Here is a 24,909-nt window from a genome sequence, read left to right on the forward strand (position 1 = left end):
ATACCTACATAAAAAAGTTATAAGTATAATACAACTTTTTTGAAAGAAGCAGCTATCTTCTTTGCATTCCCATATAATAAATACCTTTACAATACAGATATTCTTTACATTGATCCTTGACTTTGTCAGTTTTTTTCAATCTGCTCAAATTTATGGTATTTTCTGCCCCTGTAGGAAGTACTTTTCCCTATTCTTCTTGTATGTATAAATCTTATTCATCCTGCCAGACCAATCTCAAATCCTATCTTTTACCTGAAAACTTTTCCTAGCAATTTCTGTTATGTATTGAACTAAACGAAACCTTTTTTTTTCTGTTATATCATATTACCTGTGTGCTATTGAGTCACATAAATATGACCTTCCTTGTTGTCCTCTTGGGTAATAACACGCATTGTGAGTTCTATTACTTCTGCTATAGTCAATAAAATCATTTAAAATACTTCTTGAGTCCAGGGATTGTAAATATCTTGTATTATTTTTGTGTCCTCTTTAGTGCTTGGGCTCTCTAGTACTCCATTATGTTTTAAAAATAAGTTGAATTCAAAGGAGTCGAGCTATATTGAGTATTTTTTTAAATGAATATTGTTACTTGTGAGCTGCCATACTTAAAGGGACAGGTGGCCTTCAAAACTAAAAATTAGCACAGATGTACCTTTATGGTATAGAGCCAAACAATGAATATATTTTAAAATAATATTATTAGGTTTTATAGGAATTATAAAATTATTGATGTGGAATTGGAAGAGACTTTAAAAATCTCCAACCTCTTCCCACCTTTTTTTTTCTTTTTTTTTTTGGAGACAATCTCTTTTCTTTACAGATAATGAACATGCATGCAGAGGTTTCTTGCCCATGTTCATACAGGCAGTAAGTAAATAGCCAAGCAAGGATTCAAACCCATTATTTCTGACTCAAAATTCAGTGCTATTTCCACTATCGCATAATAACTTTTATGGCATTTTAAAGTTAACAAATTAAAGTTAATAACACTTTACATGCATTTTATTTCATTTTGCTGCTTGATCCTCACTACTTGTGTGAAGGTTTTTTGATCAAACCTCACTTTAACATTCAGTGTAGCTCTTCTGACATCAGCCTCACTAGCTTTTGATCCAATTACCCTAGTCCTTGATTTCTTTTGTACCCTAGACTTTAGGTATAAAAAGGCCAAGGTCTCCCATTGCATCCAGGGCCATTTTCAGGCACCTTGATCTATATGTGGCCTCTTGACCCAGCTGACCCTGGAAAGTGAGGCAGGTGACCTTGCATAGCCCTCCCTCACTTAAATCCAATTCACTTGCATGTCATGGTGTCACCTCCCTGATGTCATGGTCCTCTTCAAGAATGAAGGACAAACAATAACATCCTAGAGGAACACCTCCCAAGATAAGGAGAAATCCTGGCTTTCCTTTCCTAGTAATTTCTGCACATTTCCCACTATACTAGCATATGCCTCTACTCCAGCTAGCGGTGTTCCTTATAGAACTACTGCCATACTAACCATTATTTTTGCTTCATTTAACATTCTTTTGTGTAAAGAATCAGGTAATTTTGTCAGGGCATATTTATTCTTGAATCTATTTGTTTCTGACTTGGGATGCTATTTTTCATTGAAATTATGATTTAAACAGATAGACCAGACTAGAAATTATGCTTTGATGCAAGTAGATCTAAAGAAATACTGTTCTTTTTTTCTTTTCTAGCTGCAGGAAATGCCTTTTGTCAGGCGGCTAAGCTGCATATGCAGCTACAGAGCAAACATGACTCTGCTACAAGTTTTGTGGATGCTGGAAATGCTTACAAAAAGGCTGATCCACAAGGTAAGAGCCAGAATAGTATGTAGTCAGCAATATCTGTTTAACTCTGGTTAATGTTTACATATTTTCAGATTTTTATTTAGGTAGGTCTTTTATAGGCTGCTGCAGTATTTTATTTTGATCAATTTAATAGAAAGGAAATATCATAACTTAATTTAAAATATTTGAATTGTTTTTCATAGTTTGGTTTAGGAGACCCTTATTTACTCATACAAATAGTAGTGTATAGACAAAGAGTAAATGAATTTTATTGTATAATTATGAACAAGGTTGCTGCAACTATTCATAGTTAGTAGTGATATTGATTGTATACATGTATTGTCTGTTCTTACTATCTTTCTATAGGTGCTTTAATCTGTTTACATTTTGAATATATAAGTATTTGGGGCTTTAACTTCATCTTTAAATTGTCCTTTCTTCTAGAAGATTATGAAACATTTTAAAATTCATTTGTAATTCTTATAAAAATTCTTCTAGTTATAAAATGAGATTGTAAGATGGCAGGGTAGAGATTTGGAAAAACGAGTTTTCAGGATGTTTTGATTTTTCTATTTGGTGTACATGGTGAAATGTTTTAAAATGAATATGCTTTTGAGATAAGAAAGGTCTTTTTAAAAGTTACGAATGCTCTTGGCAAATAAAAGTATTACTTTTTATTCTTAATTGGCCTTTTATTAACTTTTAATATTATTAATAATAGTAATAACTTTCACTATTAAAATACTTTAAAGTTTTCATAGTGCTTTTAATGGATGTAATTTCCTCTAGTTCTTTAGAGCATTGCTTCCTAAACTGTTTTACACATGAAGGGAATAGAGATTTATTGAGAATATTTTAAATGCCAGCTATAGTTTTCCCCTCTAAAATATTAGAAAAAGAATATGTATAGGCCATCTCAAATCTTTAATAACAATCATGTATGAAGCATATGTGTACATACTCATGTGTGCATGTATAAATCTACGTGTATATAAACACACGCACACATTATGCAATCAGAGACACCTATTCATGTGAAAATTTTAAAAATTTCTATTTTATTTCTATTTTATTCTTCAAAAGTTCCTTGATTCTAATTTTTCTTCTTGTATGGAATGTTCCCCAGTATGTCCTCTTCATCAGTATTTATGTATTCATTCCATTGCTATATACTTGAAGTTAAAAAAAATGTCATTACCAAATTAGTTGGGAAATTATCTAATGTCTCACTCAGAAATGTACATTTTAGATAACTAAAATAAGAGTCTAGAATGGAGTTAACTTTTTATTCTTAGGGTATTTTTTCATGCTGACCTACTTTTATGCCATGGAAGAGTTTTTTTTTTTTTTTTTTTTTTTTTTTTTTAATGGCTTTTATTAGTGAAGTTGTGTACTTTTTAAGCACATATCCATAACTTGTTTATGTAGATATGTTTAATAGAATTACAGCTATGCACTTTCTTCAGAATGCTAGAAAATATTGGCTTTACTTGTCTAAAGCATTTCATTAAAATCTTTTTGAGTTGAGCTGTAAGAATGGAATTTGTAGTGCCAACCTTTTTTGTGTCTCAGTGGCAGGGATGATGCTGTGTCTTCTAGTGATGATCCATATGAGAGTAGTCTTTCTACTCTGCTTGCGGTTTTAAATTATAATTCACCCAACTTAATATTAATGCCCCCATGCTTTTTTTTTTTTTTTTTTGTGATGCAGTCTTTCATCTGGATGGAATCCTCATTTAAAGGTTATAAGTAAATAAGCCAAATATGCTAGCACAAGCTATAATTCCCTAATTTACATTGTAGTGGCTGGGAACAAAGCCAGGCTATTACAACTGGACTTTTTGCATGATTGTGTTTGCTTTTTACTAACTTCCCTGTCCACCTTCCATCCCCAAATTATATCTAATTAATATTTTAATAAGAACCGTGAAGAAAATTTCACTTTAATTTTATTTGACTGAATGAATTTCTCATTGTTTTTCTTAAATGCCTACGCTTCAGAGGCTATCAACTGCTTAAATGCAGCCATCGATATTTACACAGACATGGTAAGAAATTGCATTGCTTGAGCGTCTTTGGGGTGTTATCAGTGAGATGTGTTGAAGTGTTACTCTTTCTTCACATTTTCAACCAAACTGATTTGGTAGAAAAATACATATGATAGATCAGTTTTTTTTTTTTCTTTTGTTCTCAGGGAAGATTTACAATTGCAGCCAAGCATCACATTACTATTGCTGAAATATATGAAACTGAGCTGGTAGATATTGAAAAGGTGAGTTTTTGATAGCTTTTGTGTAAAATTTTGATCTAAAGAATGGTAGATAAGATTAAATTTTTCAAGAGAGCATTTTACTAGCCAGTTAAAATTTTACTAAAGAAAGCCAGCATTCTTCAAGCTGATTTAAATTTTGGTGGTAGTTAATTTGTTTTTCATAAGGTCTTTCGCAGAGTATTATTATAAATGTTCCCTTTATCTTTTAATGTATGGCCACCTAAGTGATAATTTATTGAATTTAATCCTGAAGTCTACCAAAATTTTCTTGCAACTCATTTTATCAGTGAAAATGAAAAATATTACAAAAGAATCCTGAATGTAGGTGATTATTATGAACATATCTGTTTTTAATAGAAAATCCGAGAAGGAAAAAAAAACTCTTTATCGTATTAACTTATATCAAACTCTCTTCAAGGATGTAGCCATGTTCCCAGGGCTTTGATGATGGGACATTGAGACCTGGAGATAACTATTTCATTAGACATGGGACAGCAATCTGTGGGAACTAACAGGTGTTGCTTTCAAGGACAGCTAAGTTGTAAACTCCATTAAAACTTTCCTTGAAAATGCCCTTTTAGATTGAATATGAAACTAGTCTCAGGAGTCATCATGGCCTTCAAAAGAGAAGCCCATTTCATTTTACTTCTGTCTTTCTCTATTAAACAACATGATTTTTACAATGTAAAGTTATAGATGCAGTATGGTTAAGAGGAAATTGAAATCTGTAGGGAATACATAGATGTTTAAAATATTTTTCTATTCTTCAGATATAAATGATTCATATCTAGTATTTACACATTTTCATGCATAAGAATTTGGAGATTATTACATAAAGAATCATTATGTTTGAAAAATCATAGTTAATGAGAAAGTTGCCAGAAGGCTAGGAATGGGTAGATACAGTTTCTGAGTTTCAGACAAGCGAGAGAGTAGATTATAGAGACTAAAAATAAGCAAAATTCTAAAATAGATTATTAATTATGTTTTGTGAGCATTCTCAAAATCACTTACTAGGAGTTGTCTTCAAGTCATTAAAAACCAATTATGGTAAACTAATTTAACTTCCTTAGATAAGAAGAGCAAGTGACTGTCACAGAGACTGAATATTTATTTTCAGTGCCAGGAAGGCACTGGCTACAAATCATTGCTGAAGGGAGATATCCAATGGTGTGCCATAGTGCTCTACCCTTTGTAACATTCTATTCCACATCTTTTATCAGTAATTCAGGGGAATATATAGAAGGAATATTTATCAAATTTGTGGGAAATACAAAGTTTGAAGAGAACTAATGCACTAATACGTTAAATGACAGAATTAGGATTCAAAAAGATCATTACACTGGAAAGAGATATCAAAATTAACAAGGTAAAGTTTTATAAGGATAAATGTGAAATATACTTGGATCTGGAACTATCAGTTTTAAGAGATTGAGAACATATTTGACAATAGTTTATATTTAAAAATCTAGAGGCTTTAATTGATTACTAGCTCAATATGAACTAACATTTTGATTTCTTCCAAAAACCAATTCAGTTATTGACTACCTTAATAAAAGAGTAAATGAAAATGATGGTACAACTTTTGATCTTCAATATTCACTTTGGCATAAACTACTACAGAATGAGCAAGATCTTAGAAACCATATCTTATATAATTATGGAATGGAATCAGGAGATATTCCAAATGGAAGGAAGCAGCACAGATAAATGGCATCAAGACAGTATAGTGGGCAAAAGACAGATAACCTGGATAGGATATATTCTGTAAAGAAGTTTAACATCCATTTAGATCTGTGATGAAATATTTAAGCATCCCAATAGAGAATTTTGTATGCCATCTGTAGCTCTTTTTTTCTAAACTGTTTTTCTTGGATAAAACGATTATTTGCAAAGGGTGATGAGGGAACAGTTATTAAGAAATAATAGTGGTGTTAAAGCAAAAGCCAACAATGTAACATTTAAAAAAATATGTATGTTTTTTCTGGAAACTGTAGTGTTGACATGATAACATATATATATATATTTTTTAATTGGACCAGAATATATTATTTCATTGATGGTATTGCAAGTTAATGTCTTAAGAGATATCTTAAGGTTATGAAAAATAAATTAAGAGGAGGTAGACTGTTAAATGAAAATGTCATAGTTAAACATTGGTCTTTAAGATGAAAGTTTATTTGTTTTGCTTTCAGGCTATTGCGCATTATGAACAATCAGCTGACTATTATAAAGGAGAAGAATCAAACAGGCAAGGGTTTTTTTTTTTTTTTTAATTTGTATTTTGTCTTTGATGCATGTTCCAAAATTTGCAGATGTTTGGGTTTTGGTCAATTTTATAAGTTGAAATAAAGCATTTGTTTAGGAAATATAACTACAGCTTACCCTTTTTTCTTTTTGGAATTTTTTTTTTTTTAACTCTCTGATTCTTGATTTTTAGTTCAGCCAACAAGTGTCTTCTGAAAGTTGCAGCTTATGCTGCTCAACTAGAACAGTACCAGAAAGCAATTGAAATCTATGAGCAGGTCAGTACATTTATAGACATCACTTTACAATATAAAAGCCTTTTTGGATCAATTTAAAATTAATTGTAGATTCTTTCATTCAGCGAAGTTTTATTAATTTTTTTTTTGTAGTTACATGTGTAATTTGCTATAAATCAATGATATTGGTCTCTCTTTCTAGTATTATTTCTTTACATGAGACTAGGGAGGAAAGATTATCTAATTGAAATGTTTTCAAAACTTAATATGCCATTGTCACTAGAATAAGAAGACCTGTGTGATTTTTGGGCAAGTCAAATAATCTTTATGGGCCTCTTTTCTCATCTATGAAATGAAGTAGGCTTCTGAAGTCCTTTCCTGCTGTAGATTTATGACCCTATGAGTACTGTATATTGGTTAACTTAAGACAGATACTCTTTTTTTACCCTCATGGATTATGGTAATATCAACATTACTAATCAAATAATTTCTTTTACTAGGTTGGGGCAAACACTATGGACAATCCTTTGTTGAAGTACAGTGCAAAAGATTACTTCTTTAAAGCGGCCCTTTGTCACTTCATAGTTGATGAATTGAACGCTAAGGTTAGTAGTTTTTAAGGAACATTTTTTCTAATATAATAACCAAAACTTTTGCCATTCTCAACCTAATTAATATAGATAATCTCTATGCCTGTGAACAAATTACCAAAAAAGACCTACTACAACTGAATTTCATAAGTTATTCCATTTTATTTTTGCCACTAAAAATAAAGTAAGGTTTTATTTTATGTCTGGTCTTTCATAGAAAACAAAAAGGAATCAGAATAGATCCCTATCTCTTGAATCCTGACCAGAATCCTTACCTGGTTAATTGAAATGTTTGGAATTTTGTAGAGAATAAAAATTGAGCGGAAGTTGAAGAGGGGAATCCATAAGAAAGAAAAGGAATTTGTTAAGAACAGAATATTAGAACAATTTTAGATAGGTTTGTACCATCTCAGATTTGGGAAACAAAGGTAAGTAAGCTACATGAGGAGTATCCCTGTCTTCTAAATTCAAATATCAACCCTAAATTAAGTTCATTTTAATTCTGTACTGTAGAGATGAACTCTTAAGTAAGTCAAGAATCAGACTAAAAAATAATTGGTGGGGGGGAGGCGCCCCTAGGTGGTGCAGTGGATAGAGCACCAACCCTGAAGTCAGGAAGACCTGAGTTCAAATCTGGTCTCAAGACACTTAACACTTCCTAGCTGTGTGATCTTGGGCAAGTCACTTAACCCCAATTGCCTCAGGAAAAAAATGTTATTGGAAAATGGTTTAACAAAATATATTTAAAAATGTGCTATGTAGAAATGCAATGTAATATTCATAGTGTTAATTTGTGGTTTTCTAAGTCGACATGAAGCCTGCAAGGTCCTGTTTCTATTTGAGTTTGCTGCCACTACTGTACTCTGAGAAAGAACATATATCTTTTCTCTTTTCATGGTTATAATCAAAAAGTAGTGAAGGATGAATGTTGTAGCTAGTTAGTTCTTCCTTGGCTTTGTATGTCTGGGAAAGTAGAGCAAAAATGATTTAGCTTGAGAACTTTCAAGTTAATTTTGTATTAGCTCTAGTTTCATCCTTCTTACAGGACTCCTCATTTTTATGTATTTTCATTTATTTCCAAGGTCATATTATAAAAATAAACAAATAAAGTTTCATCTGATAAGTTTTAGGTTTTGCAGTGTTTCTTAATTGTATATATCAAGAGTGGAAATTTACTAATGGTATTAAATTTTATAGAAAAATGAAAATTTTCATGACTAAAGCATAAAATGATCTTTCAATTTTAGCTTGCTCTCGAAAAATATGAAGAAATGTTTCCAGCATTTACTGATTCTAGGGAATGCAAATTATTAAAAGTAAGTAAAATTGGCACTGTTATCAACAATATTAGCTGATCTCATATATCACTTTAAGGCAGTTTCTTTTATTTGATCCTCAAAACAATCATATGATCTAGATATTAATATGTATTATTCCCTTTTTACAGATGAGAAATCAGGCTTAAGGAGAGTGATTTGCCTAATTTACAAAGCCTGTAATTATTGAGGCTGAGATTTGTTCTCAGATTTTGTCTGAGTCTGAGTTTAGAATGCCAGGTAAATATCCTCTAAGATGTGTATGTATGTGATGCACACTTTAGAGAATATATATTTTCTTTTTCACATAGCACATTGATCCTTTAGTGTCAGATATCAGTATGGAATTTATCAGGCTATTTAAGACATGACACTTTATGACCTTTATAGTCATTTTTACTGGCCATAATGTATTGAATAGAAATATCATGTACTCCTGAAAGACATCAGAAAATGATAATACTAGAACCAAGATTATAGTTGAATGTTGACCCGAATCTTGCAGATTTACTGAAGAGCAGTTTTCAAATTTATGGAGATGCTGACATTTTCTGAGAGTAATTCAGAAACAGCAAGTAATATTAAGTGATTATTTCTTAAAGTTATATCTTTGTGACTTAATTACAAAGTAAAGAGTTTTAAGCTGCTTTACATAGTATGGTTAGCATATATAGATTCTCTAAGAACCAACCTCTAAGATTACTTAGTAATGTCCCTTCACCTTATAGATGAAAGAATTGAGCCCCAGAAAGGTTGCCCAAGGTTAGTGGCAAGAATCAGCCTAGAACTCAGATGATCTGCTTTTCTATGCTGGGATAACCCAATACTTTTTATACATATTTTTATATTGTCAGAAACTGCTAGAAGCTCATGAGGAACAGAACAGTGAAGCTTATACTGAAGCAGTAAGTAGCACATGCCATTTTATACTTACGTAACTCTTAATAGAGTTTTTGAAGAATTGATTTGCATTATTGTTTTTTTCATATTTTTAGATTGTAAATATGTCTATGTTTTCCCATACAGTATTCTCAAAGTATATGTGCATTGTATCTGCCAAATGTGATATTAGTAGAAATATCTAGTTAGGTTCAATAAAAGTTATATTTGTGGCACAGAAGTCACTCATATTTTTAGGTTAATACCAACTGAATGTAACAATCTAGTTTTACCAAAGTTCTACCAAGCAAGAAAGTCTTAAAATACAATCTTAGTGACAGACTACTTCTGTTGTTTGAGGACAGCCTAATTTAGAAAGAAAAAAGCTCTTCACTACTAGAGTGACTCTAGATGATGAATTCTTTGACCTATGAAGATAAAAAAATTTTTTTTACTCATTTTTTCAACTCCTTTCTATTTCTGCAATAATAATGGCACCATGGCAAAGAATCAAGAAAAATACAAAAAAATCAAAAAAAAATTTAAGTCTGCTTATGAACATTATTAACCTAAATGTTGCTATTCTAAATAATGATTTTTGCCCAGTAGCAAGTGAATGTATTGCTAAGTGAATTGAATCATGTCAATAGTGACATTCTTGCTGTGAAATCAAGAGATAAAAGTTATAGCAAAATAGAAGGCTAATCTCACAAGTTCTTAACAAAAAAATAAGAGAAATTGGTAGTCTTGTTTTTTTTACTGTGTTTCTAAAAGGACCAGAAAACATTATTTCATCTCTTCTTGGAATACTCATAATAAGGAACAAACAAAAAACCAAATCAAACCAAACAAACAAACAAAAAACCTAGCAAAGGAAAGTATTCTGAGAAGAATGGTCAGAAAATTCCAATCTCTCCAGATTTCCCCACAAACAAACAAAATAGCACTTCAGGGCAAATGTAAAACTGTAAAAATCAAATAGAGTTGGGGCAAAAAGGTGATCCTCCCGGGACAACCAGAGAAAATCCAAATAAAGATAGCACTTTAAAGATTTGAGTCATTTGAAGTGTAAATACTTCTAGGCTATCTCCCCTGAAACATCTAGCAGCTAGCCCTGGGGCTGACTCTTTTGGGAGGTAGCCTCGGGCCCAACCACAAGAATTTTTATCTCCCAAATAATGTAGGCATCTGAGTTGGAGTAGATTGAGGGAACCCTTGCTGATAAAAGATAATGGACACATCTGATACATGGCCCTGGGCAGGGTAGCTGTTGGCTGCAGGCACTTACAAGAAGGCAGAATTCTTGGTTTCAGTTCCAGGGTAGAACTGAAGGAGAACTTGAAGCCAGACACACCATTCCTCAACGCTAGAAGTAATTACACTAACAAACTGCTATAATTTAAAAAAAAAAAAAAAAAGCAAAGGAGAAAGAACCCAAATGTAGAAAGTTACTATGGGAATAGGAAGACTGGGGTTTATCTTCAGAGGAGGATTCTGAAGCATAAAGCCTCTTCCTGCCCTGAAGAATAATGTCAAATGATCACCCACCGAAAAAAAGAATTCATAGAAGAACTCAAAAGACTTTAAAAATCAAATAAGAGTCTGGGTAAATTGTGGTATATGAATGTTATGGAATATTATTGCTCTGTAAGGAATGACCAGCAGAATGAATACAGAGAGGCTTGGAGAGACCTACATCGACTGATGCTAAGTGAGATGAGCAGAACCAGGAGATCATTATACACTTCGACAACGATATTTTATGAGGATGTATTCTGATGGAAGTGGATTTCTATGACAAAGAGACCTAACTGAGTTTCAATGGATAAATGATGGACAGAAACAGCTACACCCAAAGAAGGAACACTGGGAAATGGATGTGAACTATTTGCATTTTTGATTTTCTTCCCGAGTTATTTTTACCTTCTGAATCCAGTTCTCCCTGTGCAACAGGAGAACTGTTCGGTTCTGCAAATATGTATTGTATCTAGGATATACTGCAACATATTTAACATATATAGGACTGCTTGCCATCTTGGGGGGGGGGGTGGAGGGAGGGAGGGGAAAAAACGAAACATAAGCGAGTGCAAGGGATAATGTTGTAAAAAAAATTACCCTGGCATGGATTCTGTCAATACAAAGTTATTATTAAATAAAATAAAATTTAAATTTAAAAAAAAATCAAATAAGAGTAATTGAGAAAAAAAAAACAATCCAAGAAAAACAAAATTATGAAAAGTAACTCAACCAAATGGAAAAGGAGATCCAGAATTTGAAGGAAATCTTGAAAATTAGAATTGGAAAAGGGAAAGCTAACATTTATGAGAGACCAAGAAATAATTAAAATATAAAGAATGAAAAAATAGAGATTATGAAATGTCTCATAAGCAAAACAACTGATATGGATAACAGATCAAGAAATGAAAACAATAATCATCAGACTATCTGAAAGCTATGTTCAAAAAAAGAGAAAAGAATACAATAATAGAAGAAATAATTAAATTGCCTTGAAGTGTTCAAAGAGGGAAAGTAGGAATAGAAAAAAATCCACCAAAAACTTATGAAGAAAATCTACAGTGATATCATAACCAAATTTTGAAATCCTCAGCTCTAGGTGAAAATACCATGAACCACAATTAGAATTACACATGACCTAGCAGTGATTACATTAAAAGATCACAGGTCTTGAAACACTATATATTGAAGAACAAAAGAACTGGAGTTGCAACCAAACATGTCATACCCAGAAAATCTTAAATGAGAAAAAAAGGGGACAGTCAGTGAATGCCAGACTTTTAGGATTTTTTTTTTTTTTTTTGGCAGAAAGACCTGAACTTAACAAAAGATTTAACATACAAAATCCAAACGAAATATAAGGTAAACATCAAAGACTAATTAATTACAAGGGGCTCAGTAAGTAAAAACTTTTTTTATATGTGGAAACGTAAACTGTAATCTAAGGTTGTTATTAGTAATTAGGTAGTTTTAAGAGAAAGATTGGTATAGAGCTGTTTATGATGTGATTACAAAAAACTATTTAGGAAAATATAAAATGACTGTGTTATACAAATGAAGAACCACCATGATAATAATTACAGTTTATATATTATTTATTGGCGAGGATAAGGATGTAGAGAAATTCCATGAAGAGCTTGATAAAAATCATCCAAATTTTTTTTTTTTTTTTTTTTTTTTTTTTTAATAAATTTTATTTTATTTAATAATAACTTCGCATTGACAGAATCCATGCCAGGATAATTTCTACACGACATTATCCCTTGCAATCACTTATGTTTCGTTTTTTCCCCTCCCTCCCTCCTCCCCCCCCCCCCCCCAGGATGGCAAGCAGTCCTATATATGCTAAACATGTTGCAGTATATCCTAGATACAATACATATTTGCAGAACCAAACAGTTCTCTTGTTGCACAGGGAGAATTGGATTCAGAAGGTAAAAATAACTCGGGAAGAAAATCAAAATTGCAAATAGTTCACATTCATTTCCCAGTATTCCTTCTTTGGGTGTAGCTGTTTCTGTCCATCATTTCTCCAATGAAACTCAGTTAAGTCTCTTTGTCAGAGAAATCCACTTCCATCAGAATACATCCTCATACAATATCGTTGTCGAAGTGTATAATGATCTCCTGGTTCTGCTCATCTCACTTAGCATCAGTCCATGTAGGTCTCTCCAAGCCTCTCTGTATTCATCCTGCTGGTCATTCCTTACAGAGCAATAATATTCCATAACGTTCATATACCACAATTTACCCAGCCATTCTCCAATTGATGGGCATCCACTCATTTTCCAGCTTCCAGCCACTACAAACAGGGCTGCTACAAACATTTTGGCACATACAGGTCCCCTTCCCTTTTTTAGTATCTCTTTGGGGTATAAGCCCAATAGAAACACTGTTGGATCAAAGGGCATGCACAGTTTGATAACTTTTTGGGCATAATTCCAGATCGCTCTCCAGAATGGCTGGATTCGTTCACAACTCCACCAACAATGCATCAATGTCCCCGTTTTCCCGCATCCCCTCCAACATTCATCATTGTTTTTTCCTGTCATCTTAGCCAATCTGACAGGAGTGTAGTGATATCTCAGAGTTGTCTTAATTTGCATTTCTCTGATCAATAGTGATTTGGAACACTCTTTCATGTGAGTGGTAATAGTTTCAATTTCTTCATCTGAAAATTGTCTGTTCATATCCTTTGACCATTTATCAATTGGAGAATGGCTTGTAAAAATCATCCAAATTAAATCTACATATTCTTTTATACTTGATATCCTCAATATAAAGGTAGATAGAAGGGAGGGCAATGAAAATTAAGCTGAAAAATATTACCTGGGGTTCAAGAATTTAATATGAATACCTTCTTCAGAAAGAAACTTGGCACAAAAATCATCTGTGCTCCTTTTTCGTTTGTAATGAAATTCATTAATTCATTTTAATGAAATTGATGACATTTCATTAAATTCACTATTCATTTTTAAAAAGACAATTAGCATAATCCTATTCAAATAACTATAAAATTTATAATATTATTTAAGAGTTAATAATGAAGACACAATTATGACAGATATAAGTATAAAGTACTCATTACTGAAATAAGGGAAAATTTAAGTCGTAAATATAGTAATCTTTTGTGGTTAGATAATGCCATAGTAATAAAAATGATGCTAAATTAATTAATAGATTTAGTAGTAGTACATTTAACTTTACTGAGTATTACATTATTGAGCTAGTCAAAATAATAGCTAAACTCATTTGGAGGAATAAAAGGCAAAAATTCATTTTTTTCTAAAGTCAGAAGGAAGTAAATCTAACATTACCAAATCTCAAAACTATATTGTAAAGCATTAATCAAACCTATATGGTACTGGTCAAAAAATAGAGCCGTAGATTGGTGGAAAAGACTACATAAGGAAAACCTGGAAACAGTTGAACTCAGTATTTTAGTGTTCAGTAAATCCAAGAAGAGAAACGATAGTTTAAAAGGATTCCCTATTTGACAACTACTGGGAAAACTGTAAAGCAGTTTGGCTTAGATTAACAAGTTATACTGTAGATCAAAGTAAGTTCCAAGTGAATAAGAAAATAAAAGTTACATTATAAAAATTAAAGAATAATACAAGGAGATACCTTTCATAACTGTGACTAAGAGGAGAATTCACAACCAATCAAAGGATGGAAAACAAAAGACAAAAATAATTACTTTTTTTTTCTTTTTTTTTTGCACTAAATAGAGTGACTTTATTGACAGTACACAATATAGGACTTCTCTCCCCTACTACAGGAGTAGTTTTGGGACAATGATGTGAATGGGGCATGAGATCCCCATTATAGGAACATAGGTTAGGAATGTGGGCTCCCCAGTGGTGGAACACTTATTTTGGCTGGGGATGAAGATGCATGGCTTCCCACTTTACTCCTTGGAGGCCATGTAGACCATGAGGTCCACTACGCGGTTGCTGTAACCATACTCGTTGTCACAACAGGAAATGAGCTTGACAAAATGGTCATTGAGGGCAATGCCAGCGCCAGCATCAAAGGTGGAAGAGTGGGTGTTGCTGTTGAAGTCACAGGATATAACCTGGTCCATTGTGTAGCCCAAGATGCCCTTCATGGTTCTCTCTGCTGCTTGTTTCACCACTTTCTTGATGTCATCATATTTGGTGGGTTTCTCCAGGAGGCAGGTCAGATCCACAGTGGACACGTTAGGAGTAGGAATGCGGAAAGCCATGCCTGTGAACTTTCTGTTCAGCTCAGGTATGAACTTGCCTACGGCCTTAGCAGCACTGGTGGAAGCTGGGATGATATTCTGGGTAGCACCCACGCCACAGCTTGCCAGAGGGGCCGTTGACTGTCTTCTGAGTAGCAGTGATGGCATGAACTGTGGTCATGAGTCCTTCCACAATGCCAAAGTTGTCGTGAATGACCTTGGCCAAGGAGGCCAAGCAGTTGGTAGTGCAGGAGGCATTGCTGACAAACTTAAGGGAATTGTCGTATTTCTCATGGTTCATTCCCATCACGAACATCGGGGCATCAGCAGAAGGCGCAGAGATGATGACTTGCTTAGCTCCACCCTTCAAGTGAGCCTGGCCTTCTCCATGGTGGTAAACATGCCAGTGGACTCAGTGACATATTCGGCTGCAGCATCTCCCCATTTAATGTTGGTGGGATCCCGCTCCTGGAAGATGGTAATGTCCTTCCCATTGATCACTAGCTTTCCGTTCTCAGACACCTGGTGGTGTCCGATACAGCCAAATCCATTGACTCCAACCTTCACCATCTTGTCCCAGGGATGTTACCAAAGCAGCGGATCCTGGCAGCGAGCTTGGGAGAGGAGCTGCAAAATAATTACTTAATTGGATAAAGCATAATTACTCAAAGCAAGGGGATTTAATGAAATAATAAGAAAAGTATGCAGTATCACATTCTTTACTTATATCCCCTACCAGAGTATATTCTTGGATAATTGCATAAACCATAAGTAGGAAAAGTGTGAATGTATAGTGATTACATAGAAACACACAAAAAGGGGCAAAAGGATCACTGATATCTCTTGTTGATATCCATAGGTCCCCCACTAGTCTTGGGTCTTTGTTTTCTAAGTCTTGTGGTGGCTGCTCAGTTGAGCAGTCTCTGCTGGGCTCCTGTTCTATTGTTTTCCAATGTAGTTTGGTGATTGATAACTATTACTTTTGAGTTATTGTTTCTTCCCTCTAGCTTCTATGCTTATCTATTCAGGGCTGCCTACCTGCCATCTCCACTAGGATTTAGCCAATAGAGTCTTATCCAGAAAAGGCCAGACAGAGTGCCTCCTTAAGAATCTCTTTTCAATCCTATGTCTAGGTTTATATTTCAGCCCTCAGTATTAAAGATATGACCTAGGATTACACTTTTTTCTCTTTTAATATGCAAATAAATGTGAGCAAATAAAAGCTAAAAGGTAATGCCATTGTTCTCTATTACCTAACTCTATAGATTACATGATCATAAATCTAGAATTCTGGTCCAGACTATTCATTGATAAGGAAACTGAAGCAACATCCAGAGGAGATATATATGTACTATATAATAAGTGTTTTATAATATGATCTGTGAAATATTTTTACTTATACTCTATATGCCTTGTCTGCAGCAAAGCCTCATTGCTTTGATGCTGTGTTTTGGCTACTTTTATTGCCTCCCCCAAAGAAAAGAAATTATCATTTAGGGGGCAAAAGTTCTGCCTCAAATGTCTCTGAAAATATGATAAATATTTATGCACATACATGCACACATATAGCTACAAACACACATACAGATATATATACACATATGTGTGTATATATATGGAGTAGACATAGATATAAAACTAACAGCTATTTTTCAAAAGCAATTGTTCTAAGAAGATGAACAGCTTTCAGAAGTGTAAATTATTGATAACCATGTAGAAAATGCTCCAAATCACTAAAAAGAAAAAAAAAAAACCCGCAGATTTATTAATAAGGAGCATTTACTATACTGGGTTCTGGGAATAAAAAGACAAAAGCAAAACAGTGCTTTCAAGGAGCTTATATTCTCTTGGGGGAAATAATATGTGTATAAATATATTTAAAATAACAAAAATACATGCAATCAGATCAGAAACAAACCTATCATTTCATTGATATAAAGAACTCTTGTGTGAGTAAATTTCCTCTACTAATGCAAATCAACACCCTCTCTGGAACTTAGTTATGGAAGAAGAGATTATCGTCTTCAACTGTCTCTGTGTAGTGAGATACTATAATATGTTATTGTTGGAGTCAATTTGGAAAATAATTTGAAATTTTGTGGGGAAAAGGATTAAATGATTCTTATTCTTTGGCCAATAATACCAACTCTGGAAACTATTCCAAGGAGATAAATGCTAGAAAATATCTGACATATAGTGGGTGTTGAATAAGTGTTGATTGAAAGAAGAAACTCATATATATCCAGATAACCATTGTAGTTCTTTTTGTAGTAGCAAACTCAAGGAAGGAAGTACTCTTGAATTCTAGAGTAGCTGAACAAATTATTTCATGTGAATGCTGTGAAGTACTATTTTGTCTTAAATATATGAATATTAAGAAACCAAAAAAAGGGAGATATGTGTGAATTGAGGGAAAGTAAAGAAGCCAAAAGTAGAAGAATAACATACACGGTCCCTACTGTACTGTACTGTAAATTAAAATAATGTTAAATGATATCAGAATTCAGAATATATATAATGCTCAATCTTGGTTCATGAACTAACTGATGGCGAAACCTACTTCCCTTAAGAGAAGTAATAGAGAAAAGAATGAAATGTGTTATGAATTCTAACTGACATAATTTATGTCCTGATTATTATTATTATATTCATCAAATATTCTAATAAGCTAGAAAACAAATAGATTCCACCAAATGTTAAGAATGTAATACTCTGATTACCCTCCCAAATAATTAGGATGTACTTTTATATTTCAATAGGTCATAAACCCTTCGTTTTATCTCTTGGGTAATCCCTTCACTAAAAATTGAAAGTTTTCCTTGCTTTGGTAAATGGTTTCTGTGGATAAAAATATTTAAAACTTGGTGGCAACAATTGTGATTAACTTACCTAAAATGTATATGTTGGTCTTCAAGATTACAAGAATAGTCACTGTGAAATCTATACACAAAAGCCTTTCCAGTTGGATTTATCAGAATATAGTTTTGTTGTTGGAGACTTCAACAACTCAGAGATACCTTCATGTCATGAGGAGGAATGGGAAAAGCAACATATTACATGGCTTTTTATGAAAGCAAGACAAGTTATTGTCAGAGACATACTCACTTTCCTCATGTCATAATTTATTTGATCCATGTGGATAATGATTTATAATTCCATTCCAAAAATACCTATTCATTTTGATGATTCTTGTTCATGTCCTCCTCGGAGAACAGTGCATGGAAGGCCTTCTTCTAGATCTGTTGCTATTGGGTGGGTGTATGTGGAAGATAAAATTTTGTATTTGCCAACCTTTGTTCTCCCTATTTAATATTACTACCACTTCCTTTTCCAGGTTTATACAGGATGTCCCAGAAGTCTTAGTTCAGTTTTAAGTTGTTGAAATATAAGAACTTGAGAGGCAGAGCCAAGGTAGTGGAGAGAAGACACATATTTTTCTGAGCTCTCCTCATGACACTCACATTAACAGTAAATCCCAGCCTCTGAACTGGTTTTGGGATGACAGAATCATGAATATTGGGAGTATAACAAGTTACCAGCAAAAGATAATTTCAAAGATCTCCAAAAAAGGTCTGTTTCAATTGGACATGGAGGGAGGTGGGCCAAGCACAGACAGGCCAAGCACAGATGCTGAGTGCAGGCCACACACATTCCCAAGGCAATGTGGACTCTGTGCACCAAAAGACAAATAGTGAACCCCAAAATGCCAAAATTTCACAGGACCTGGCCATGTCAATCCAACACTGGAAGTCAGTCAGCACTGACCCAAAGCAGCCACTGCTGCCTGTAGAGGAAGCTTGGTCAGTCTGCCCCCTTCCCTAAAAGCAGCCCTCAACTTTAAAAATAAATAAATGAGCAAAAAGCAAAAAATAACTGACTATAGATAGTTTTTATGGTGAAAGATAAGAAAAGATTTCAAACCTTAAGGTCACTAAAAGCAGATCATGAAGATCATCTTTAGATGAAGCCCCAAAGGGTCCTATAAATTGGCCCCCATCTCACAAGGCTCTCTTGGAAGAAATTAAAAAGAATCCTAAAAGAAAGCTACAAGAAAAATGGGGAAAGAAAATGAGTATTTTCCAAGAGGGTTTGGAAAAGGAAATTCAGAAATTATCTGAAGAAAAACTCCTTACAAAATAGCTTTAGTGAAATGGGAAAAGCACATAACTCCTTACAAAATAGATTTGACAAAATGGAAAAAGAAAACAACTCCCTTAAAAACAGAATTTGTGAAATGGAAAAAAATAACTCCTTAAAAAACAGAATTTGTGGAATGAAAAAAAAAATCCATAGAACAAAACAACTCATTTAAAAATTCATTTGGCCAAATACAAAATACACTAAAAAAGGTAATTGAAGAAAATAATTCACTAAAAATCAACTGAACAAATGAAAATGAATGACTCAATGATACATCAAGAATCAGTCAAGCAAAACCAAAAAGAAGAAAAAATAGATGAAAATGTAAAATACCTACTTGGGAAAACAACTGACATGGAAAATAGCTCTAGGAGAGACAATCTAAGGATTATTGGACTTCCTGAAAATCATGATGAAAAAAAGAGTCTAGACATTATTTTTCAGGAAATCATCAAAAAAATCCGCCTTGATGTCCTAGAATCAGAAGGTAAAATAGCCATTGAAAGAATTCACCAATCTGCTGAAAGACACCCCTAAAATTTACTATACTGGGTTCTGGGAATAAAAAGACAAAAAGATATTCTCCTACAAATATCATGCCTAAATTTCAGAACTATTGGACTAAACAAAAATATTGTAAGCAGCCAGAAAGAAATAATTCATATATCAAGGAGCCATAGTGAGGATTACCCAGGACCTACCAACTTCCATGTTAAAGAATTAAAGGGCCTGGAATCTGATATTCCGAAAGGCAGAGAAACTTGGAGTGCAGCCAAGAATAAACTCAGCTAAATTGAGCATTTTCTTTCAGGAAAGAAGATGGACATTCAGTGATACAGGTGATTTTCATTTATTTCTGATAAAAAGACCACAGCTGAACAAAAAATTTGTCTTCCAAATATAGAACTCAAGCATAAAAAAGGTAAAAAGGAAAGAACTCGAGAAATATATCTATGTTATGGGTATACATCGAGAGTTTAGGTATAATTTGATTTTGCTGTCATAATATATAAGAAAATAGAGGTAGAAAGGAGATTGTACTGGAAAAAAAGGGGAAAATGGAGGTAAAATTAAAGAAAAACATCTCATGAAGAGGCAAAGAAAACCTATTATAATTGAGGAAAAGTAGGGAGGGGGATGAACATTGTGTGAATCTTGCTCTCATCAGATTTGGCTCAAAGAGAGAATGCCAGACATATTTGTATTCACAGAGGAACTTGTCTTAACCTTACAAGGAAGTGGGAGGGGAAAGGGGAAAAAAAATGGGGGAGGTCAATAGAAGGGAAAATAGAAATCATAGGGGAAAGGTATCAGAAAGGGAGAGGGGCTATAAAAGGGGAGAGCTGCTTAAGGAAAGTGGTGGTCAGAAGCAAAATACAGAGGAGAGAAAGGGGGAAAGGAAATAGAAAAGCATAATTTGGGGCAAATAAGATAGTGGGAAATGCAGAATTAATCATTTTAATTGTGAATGTGAATAGAGTAAACTCTCCCGTAAAACAGAAGCAGATAGACTGAATTAAAAGCTAGAACTCTACAGTATGTTGTTTACAAAAAAAAAAAACATTTAAAGCAGAGTAATACATACAGAGTAAAAGTAAAAGACTAGAGCAAAATCTGTTATGCTTCAGGTGAAGTAAAAAAAAATCGGGTAGTGATTCAGAACAAGCAAAAGCAAAATAGATCTAATTAAAAGAGATAAGGAAGGAAAGTATATCTTGTTAAAGGGTACCAGAGATAATAAAGTAATATCAATACTAAACACAAGTTTGTAGCAGTACTATACTATAACAAATAGTTTAGTAGTAAAGGAGAAGTTGAAGGCTGCAAAAAAAAAAAAAAATAGACAGCAAAACTATACTAGTGGGGGATCTCAACCTTGCTCTCTTAGAACTAGACAAATCTAAACCACAAAATAAATAAGAAAGAAGTTAAGGCGATAAATAGAATATTAGAAAAGTATGATAGATCTTTGGAGAAAATTGAATGAAGACAGAAAAGAGTACATTTTTTTTCTCAGTGATTCATGAAATCTATACAAAAACTGACAATATATTATGGCATAAAGATCCCAAAATGCAGAAAAACAGAATTAGTAAATGCATTTTGTTCAGATCACAATATAATAAAAATTACATTCAATAAAAGGCCAGAGGAAAATAGACCAAAAATTAATTGGAAGCTAAATAATCTAACCCTAAAAAATGAAGGAAGAAACAGCAAATCATTGACATAATAATTTAATCCAAGAGAATGACAATAATGAGACAACCTATCAAAATTTATGGTATGCAATCAAAGTAGTAATAAGGGAAAATTTTCTATCTCTACATACTTAATTGCCTAAAATAGAGAAAGAGAAGATCAATGAATTGGGGTTGCAACTAAAAAAACTAGAAAAAGGAAAAATTAAAAAACCCCAATTAAATGCCAAACTTGAAATTCTAAAAATAAAAGGGCAATTATTATAAAGTTGAAAGTTAAAAAAATAATTGAATTAATAAATAAAATTATGAGTTGGTTTTATGAAAAAACTATAAACTTTTAGATAATTGAATTAGAAGGAAAGAGGAAAATCAAGTTGCTAGTCTCAAAAATGAAAAAGGAGAACTTTCCATCAATTGAGAGAAAATTAGAGCTATAAATTAAGAGTTATTTTGCCCAACTATATGTCAATAAATTTAATAACCTAAATGAAATGGAGGAATGTTATGGGCCAGAACTTGAAACAAGGTGATAACTCACCTAACTCATCAAAAAAATTGATAGAAACAATGCTTAAGTTTACACCTTTGAGAGTTCACACATTAGCTCACACATTAGAGTTAACAAGTTTGGGAGATTCACAAGTCAGAAGCCCACAATCCCACTCTCTCCGAGGAGTCAACCTTTGGGTTCACATCTTTAAGAGATCATATATAAGGAGCTCCTAGAGTCAGTTGAGAAGAGTAGAACCACGATTCAGAGAGCTGGAGGCTGAAGCTAGCAGATAAGCTTGCAAGAGCTCTTGGAACCAAGAAGGGAGATAGGCCTCTAAGAAAACTAATGGGGCTATTTTGAAGGAGACAATAAAGGATTTAAACTTTTAACACCTGGCTGCATTTGAGGTGATTATTACTTGAAACTGAAACTAAGGCTGCCTCCAGAACCTTCCCAAGAAATCTGCTCCCAGAGAACGATCATATATTTGAGAAAAGAAGAGAACACTACAGAGGAATATTTACAAAAATGTAGGTTGCCCAGATTAATAGAAGAGGATATAAATTATTTAAATAATCCCATTTTAGAAAAAGAAATAGAACAAGTTATTAATCAACTCCCTAAGAAAAAATCACCAGGGTCAGATGGAGTTACATGTCAATTCTACCACACATTTAAAAAACAATTAACTCTAATATTATACAAGCTATTTGAAAAAATTAAGGAAAGAAGGACTCCTACCAAATTCCTTTTATGACATAGATATGGTACTGATACTTAAACCAGATAGGATGAAAACAGAAAAAAAATTATAGACCAATTTCCCTAATGAATATTGATGCAAAAATCTTAAATAAAACAGTAGCAACAAGATTATAGAAAATCATCCTTAGGACCATAACCAAGTAAGATTTATATCAGAAATGTAGGGCTGGTTCAATATTGGGAAAACTATTAGCATAATTGACTATGTCAATAACCAAACTAACAAAAATCATTATCACAACAGATGCAGAAAAAAGCATTTGATAAAATCTAACACTCATTCCTGTTAAAAACACGAGGAAGTATAGGAATAAATAGACTTTTCCTTAAAGTGATCAATAGCATCTATTTAAAACCATCAGTAAGCATCATATATAACAGGGACAAACTAGAACCATTTCCAATAAGATCAGGATGAAACACTGTTGCCCACTATCACCATTACTATTCAATATTGTATTATAAATGCTAGCTTTGGCAATAAGAGAAGAAAAAGATTAATTAGAGTAGGTAATGATAAAACCAAATTATCACTCTTTGCAGATATGATGGTATACTTAGAGAAGCCCAAAGAATTAACTAAAACGCTATTAGAAATTAGAATCAAATAAAAAATTACTAGAAACAATTCATAACTTTAGCAAAATTGCAGGATACAAAATAAATCCACATAAATCATCGGCATTTTTATACATCACTAACAAAATCCAACAGCAAGAGATACAAAGAGAAATCCCATTTAAAATAACTCTCCATGTTATGAAGTATTTAGGAATCTATCTGCCATGGGAAAGTCAGGAACTATATGAGCAAAACTACAAAACACTTTCTACACAAAGTCAGATCTAAACAGTTGGAAAAATATCAAGTGCTGGTGGATAGATAGAGCGAATATAATAAAGATGAAAATACTCCCTTAACTAATCTATTTATTTAGTGCTATGCCAATCAAACTCCCAAGAAATTATTTTACTGACCTAGAAAAAATAACAAAATTCATCTAGAACAAAAAGTCAAGAATTTCAAGGAAATTAATGAAAAAAAAAGCAAATGAAAGTGACCTAGCTGTACCAGACCTAAAACTATAATATAAAGCAGTAATAATATAAAACCATTTGGTACTGGCTAAGAAATAGAGAAGTTGATCAGTGGAATAGGTTAGGTTAAAAGGCAAAGTAGTCAATGACTATAGTAATCTAGTGTTTGACAAATCCAAGGACTCCAGCTTTTGGGATAAGAATTCATTATTTGACAAAAACTGCTGGGAAAATTGGAAACTAGTATGGCAGAAAGTAGACATAGACCTACTTAATACCATATACCAAGAAAAGGTCGAAATGGGTTCAGGATCTAAACATAAAGAATATAAACAAATTAGGAAGAGCATAGGATAGTTTATCCTTCAGATCTGTGGAGGAGGAAGGAATTTATAATCAAAGAAGAACTGGAGATAATTATTGATCACAAAATAGATAATTTTGATTATATTAAGTTAAAAAGGGTTTGTACAAACAAAACTAATGTAGACAAGATTAGAAGGGAAGCAATAAACTGGGAAAACATTTTTACATTCAAAGGTTCTGATAATGTCTAAAATATAAGAATTCAAGCCATTCTCCAATTGATAAATGGTCAGAGGATATGAACAGACAATTTTCAGATAAATAAATGAAACCATTTCTAGTTATATGGAAAGGTTCTCTAAATTATTATTGATCAGAAAAATCCAAATTAAGAAAACTCTGAGATACCGCTACACACCTCTCAGATTGGCTAAGGTGACCTTTTTATTTCCAGTTTGATTTGATTTTTCTTGTGCAGCAAGATAATTGTATAAATATGCATTCATATATTGGATTTAACATATTTCTACCATGTTGAACATAATATTAGATTACTTGCCATCTAGGGGAGGGATTGGGAGAAGGGGGGAAAATTGGAACATGCAGTTTTGCAAGAGTTAATGTAGAAGAATTATTCATGCATATGTTTTGAGAAATAAAAAGCTTTAATAAAAAAGAGGGAGAAATATAAGAAGCTGTATATTTCTTTCCTTTTGGTTTCATTTACATAAGAATAATTAATATTTCTCCAATAATGTGTCCCTATTGATTATTAGACATTAGATCTCACGTTTAGAATAACAAGTTGTTTATGTTTATAGACAATCTAAAAACAATAACATGCTCTAAATAAGCAAATTAGAATCCTCTGTATCAATTTAGGAACACTTTGCTTCCATCATTGCA

The 24,909-nt window shown here is 33.0% G+C and overlaps 1 protein-coding gene and 1 pseudogene across 3 annotated transcripts in view; one reads left to right on the forward strand and one right to left on the reverse strand.

Annotated features, from left to right (window-relative positions):
- The window catches only part of NAPB (NSF attachment protein beta), a 55,832-nt gene that overhangs the window by 24,923 nt on the left and 6,000 nt on the right, over positions 1–24,909 (forward strand). The window contains exons 3-11 of one of the 3 annotated variants that reach the window (XM_051975836.1): positions 1,704–1,820; positions 3,798–3,844; positions 3,991–4,068; positions 6,264–6,319; positions 6,509–6,593; positions 7,052–7,156; positions 8,389–8,457; positions 9,312–9,362; positions 20,010–20,875. In XM_051975836.1, the coding sequence (XP_051831796.1) occupies positions 1,704–1,820; positions 3,798–3,844; positions 3,991–4,068; positions 6,264–6,319; positions 6,509–6,593; positions 7,052–7,156; positions 8,389–8,457; positions 9,312–9,362; positions 20,010–20,102 (701 nt within the window). In that variant the 3' untranslated portion in view covers positions 20,103–20,875. Of the gene's footprint in view, positions 1–1,703; positions 1,821–3,797; positions 3,845–3,990; positions 4,069–6,263; positions 6,320–6,508; positions 6,594–7,051; positions 7,157–8,388; positions 8,458–9,311; positions 9,363–20,009; positions 20,876–24,909 lie in introns of those variants that run through there. The other 2 variants (XM_051975835.1, XM_051975837.1) reach the window with 2 other exon arrangements.
- LOC127548424 (glyceraldehyde-3-phosphate dehydrogenase-like) lies at positions 12,507–20,102 on the reverse strand (annotated as a pseudogene).

This window comes from Antechinus flavipes, chromosome 2 (genome assembly GCF_016432865.1).
Source record: "Antechinus flavipes isolate AdamAnt ecotype Samford, QLD, Australia chromosome 2, AdamAnt_v2, whole genome shotgun sequence".
Taxonomy (NCBI): Eukaryota; Metazoa; Chordata; class Mammalia; order Dasyuromorphia; family Dasyuridae; genus Antechinus; species Antechinus flavipes.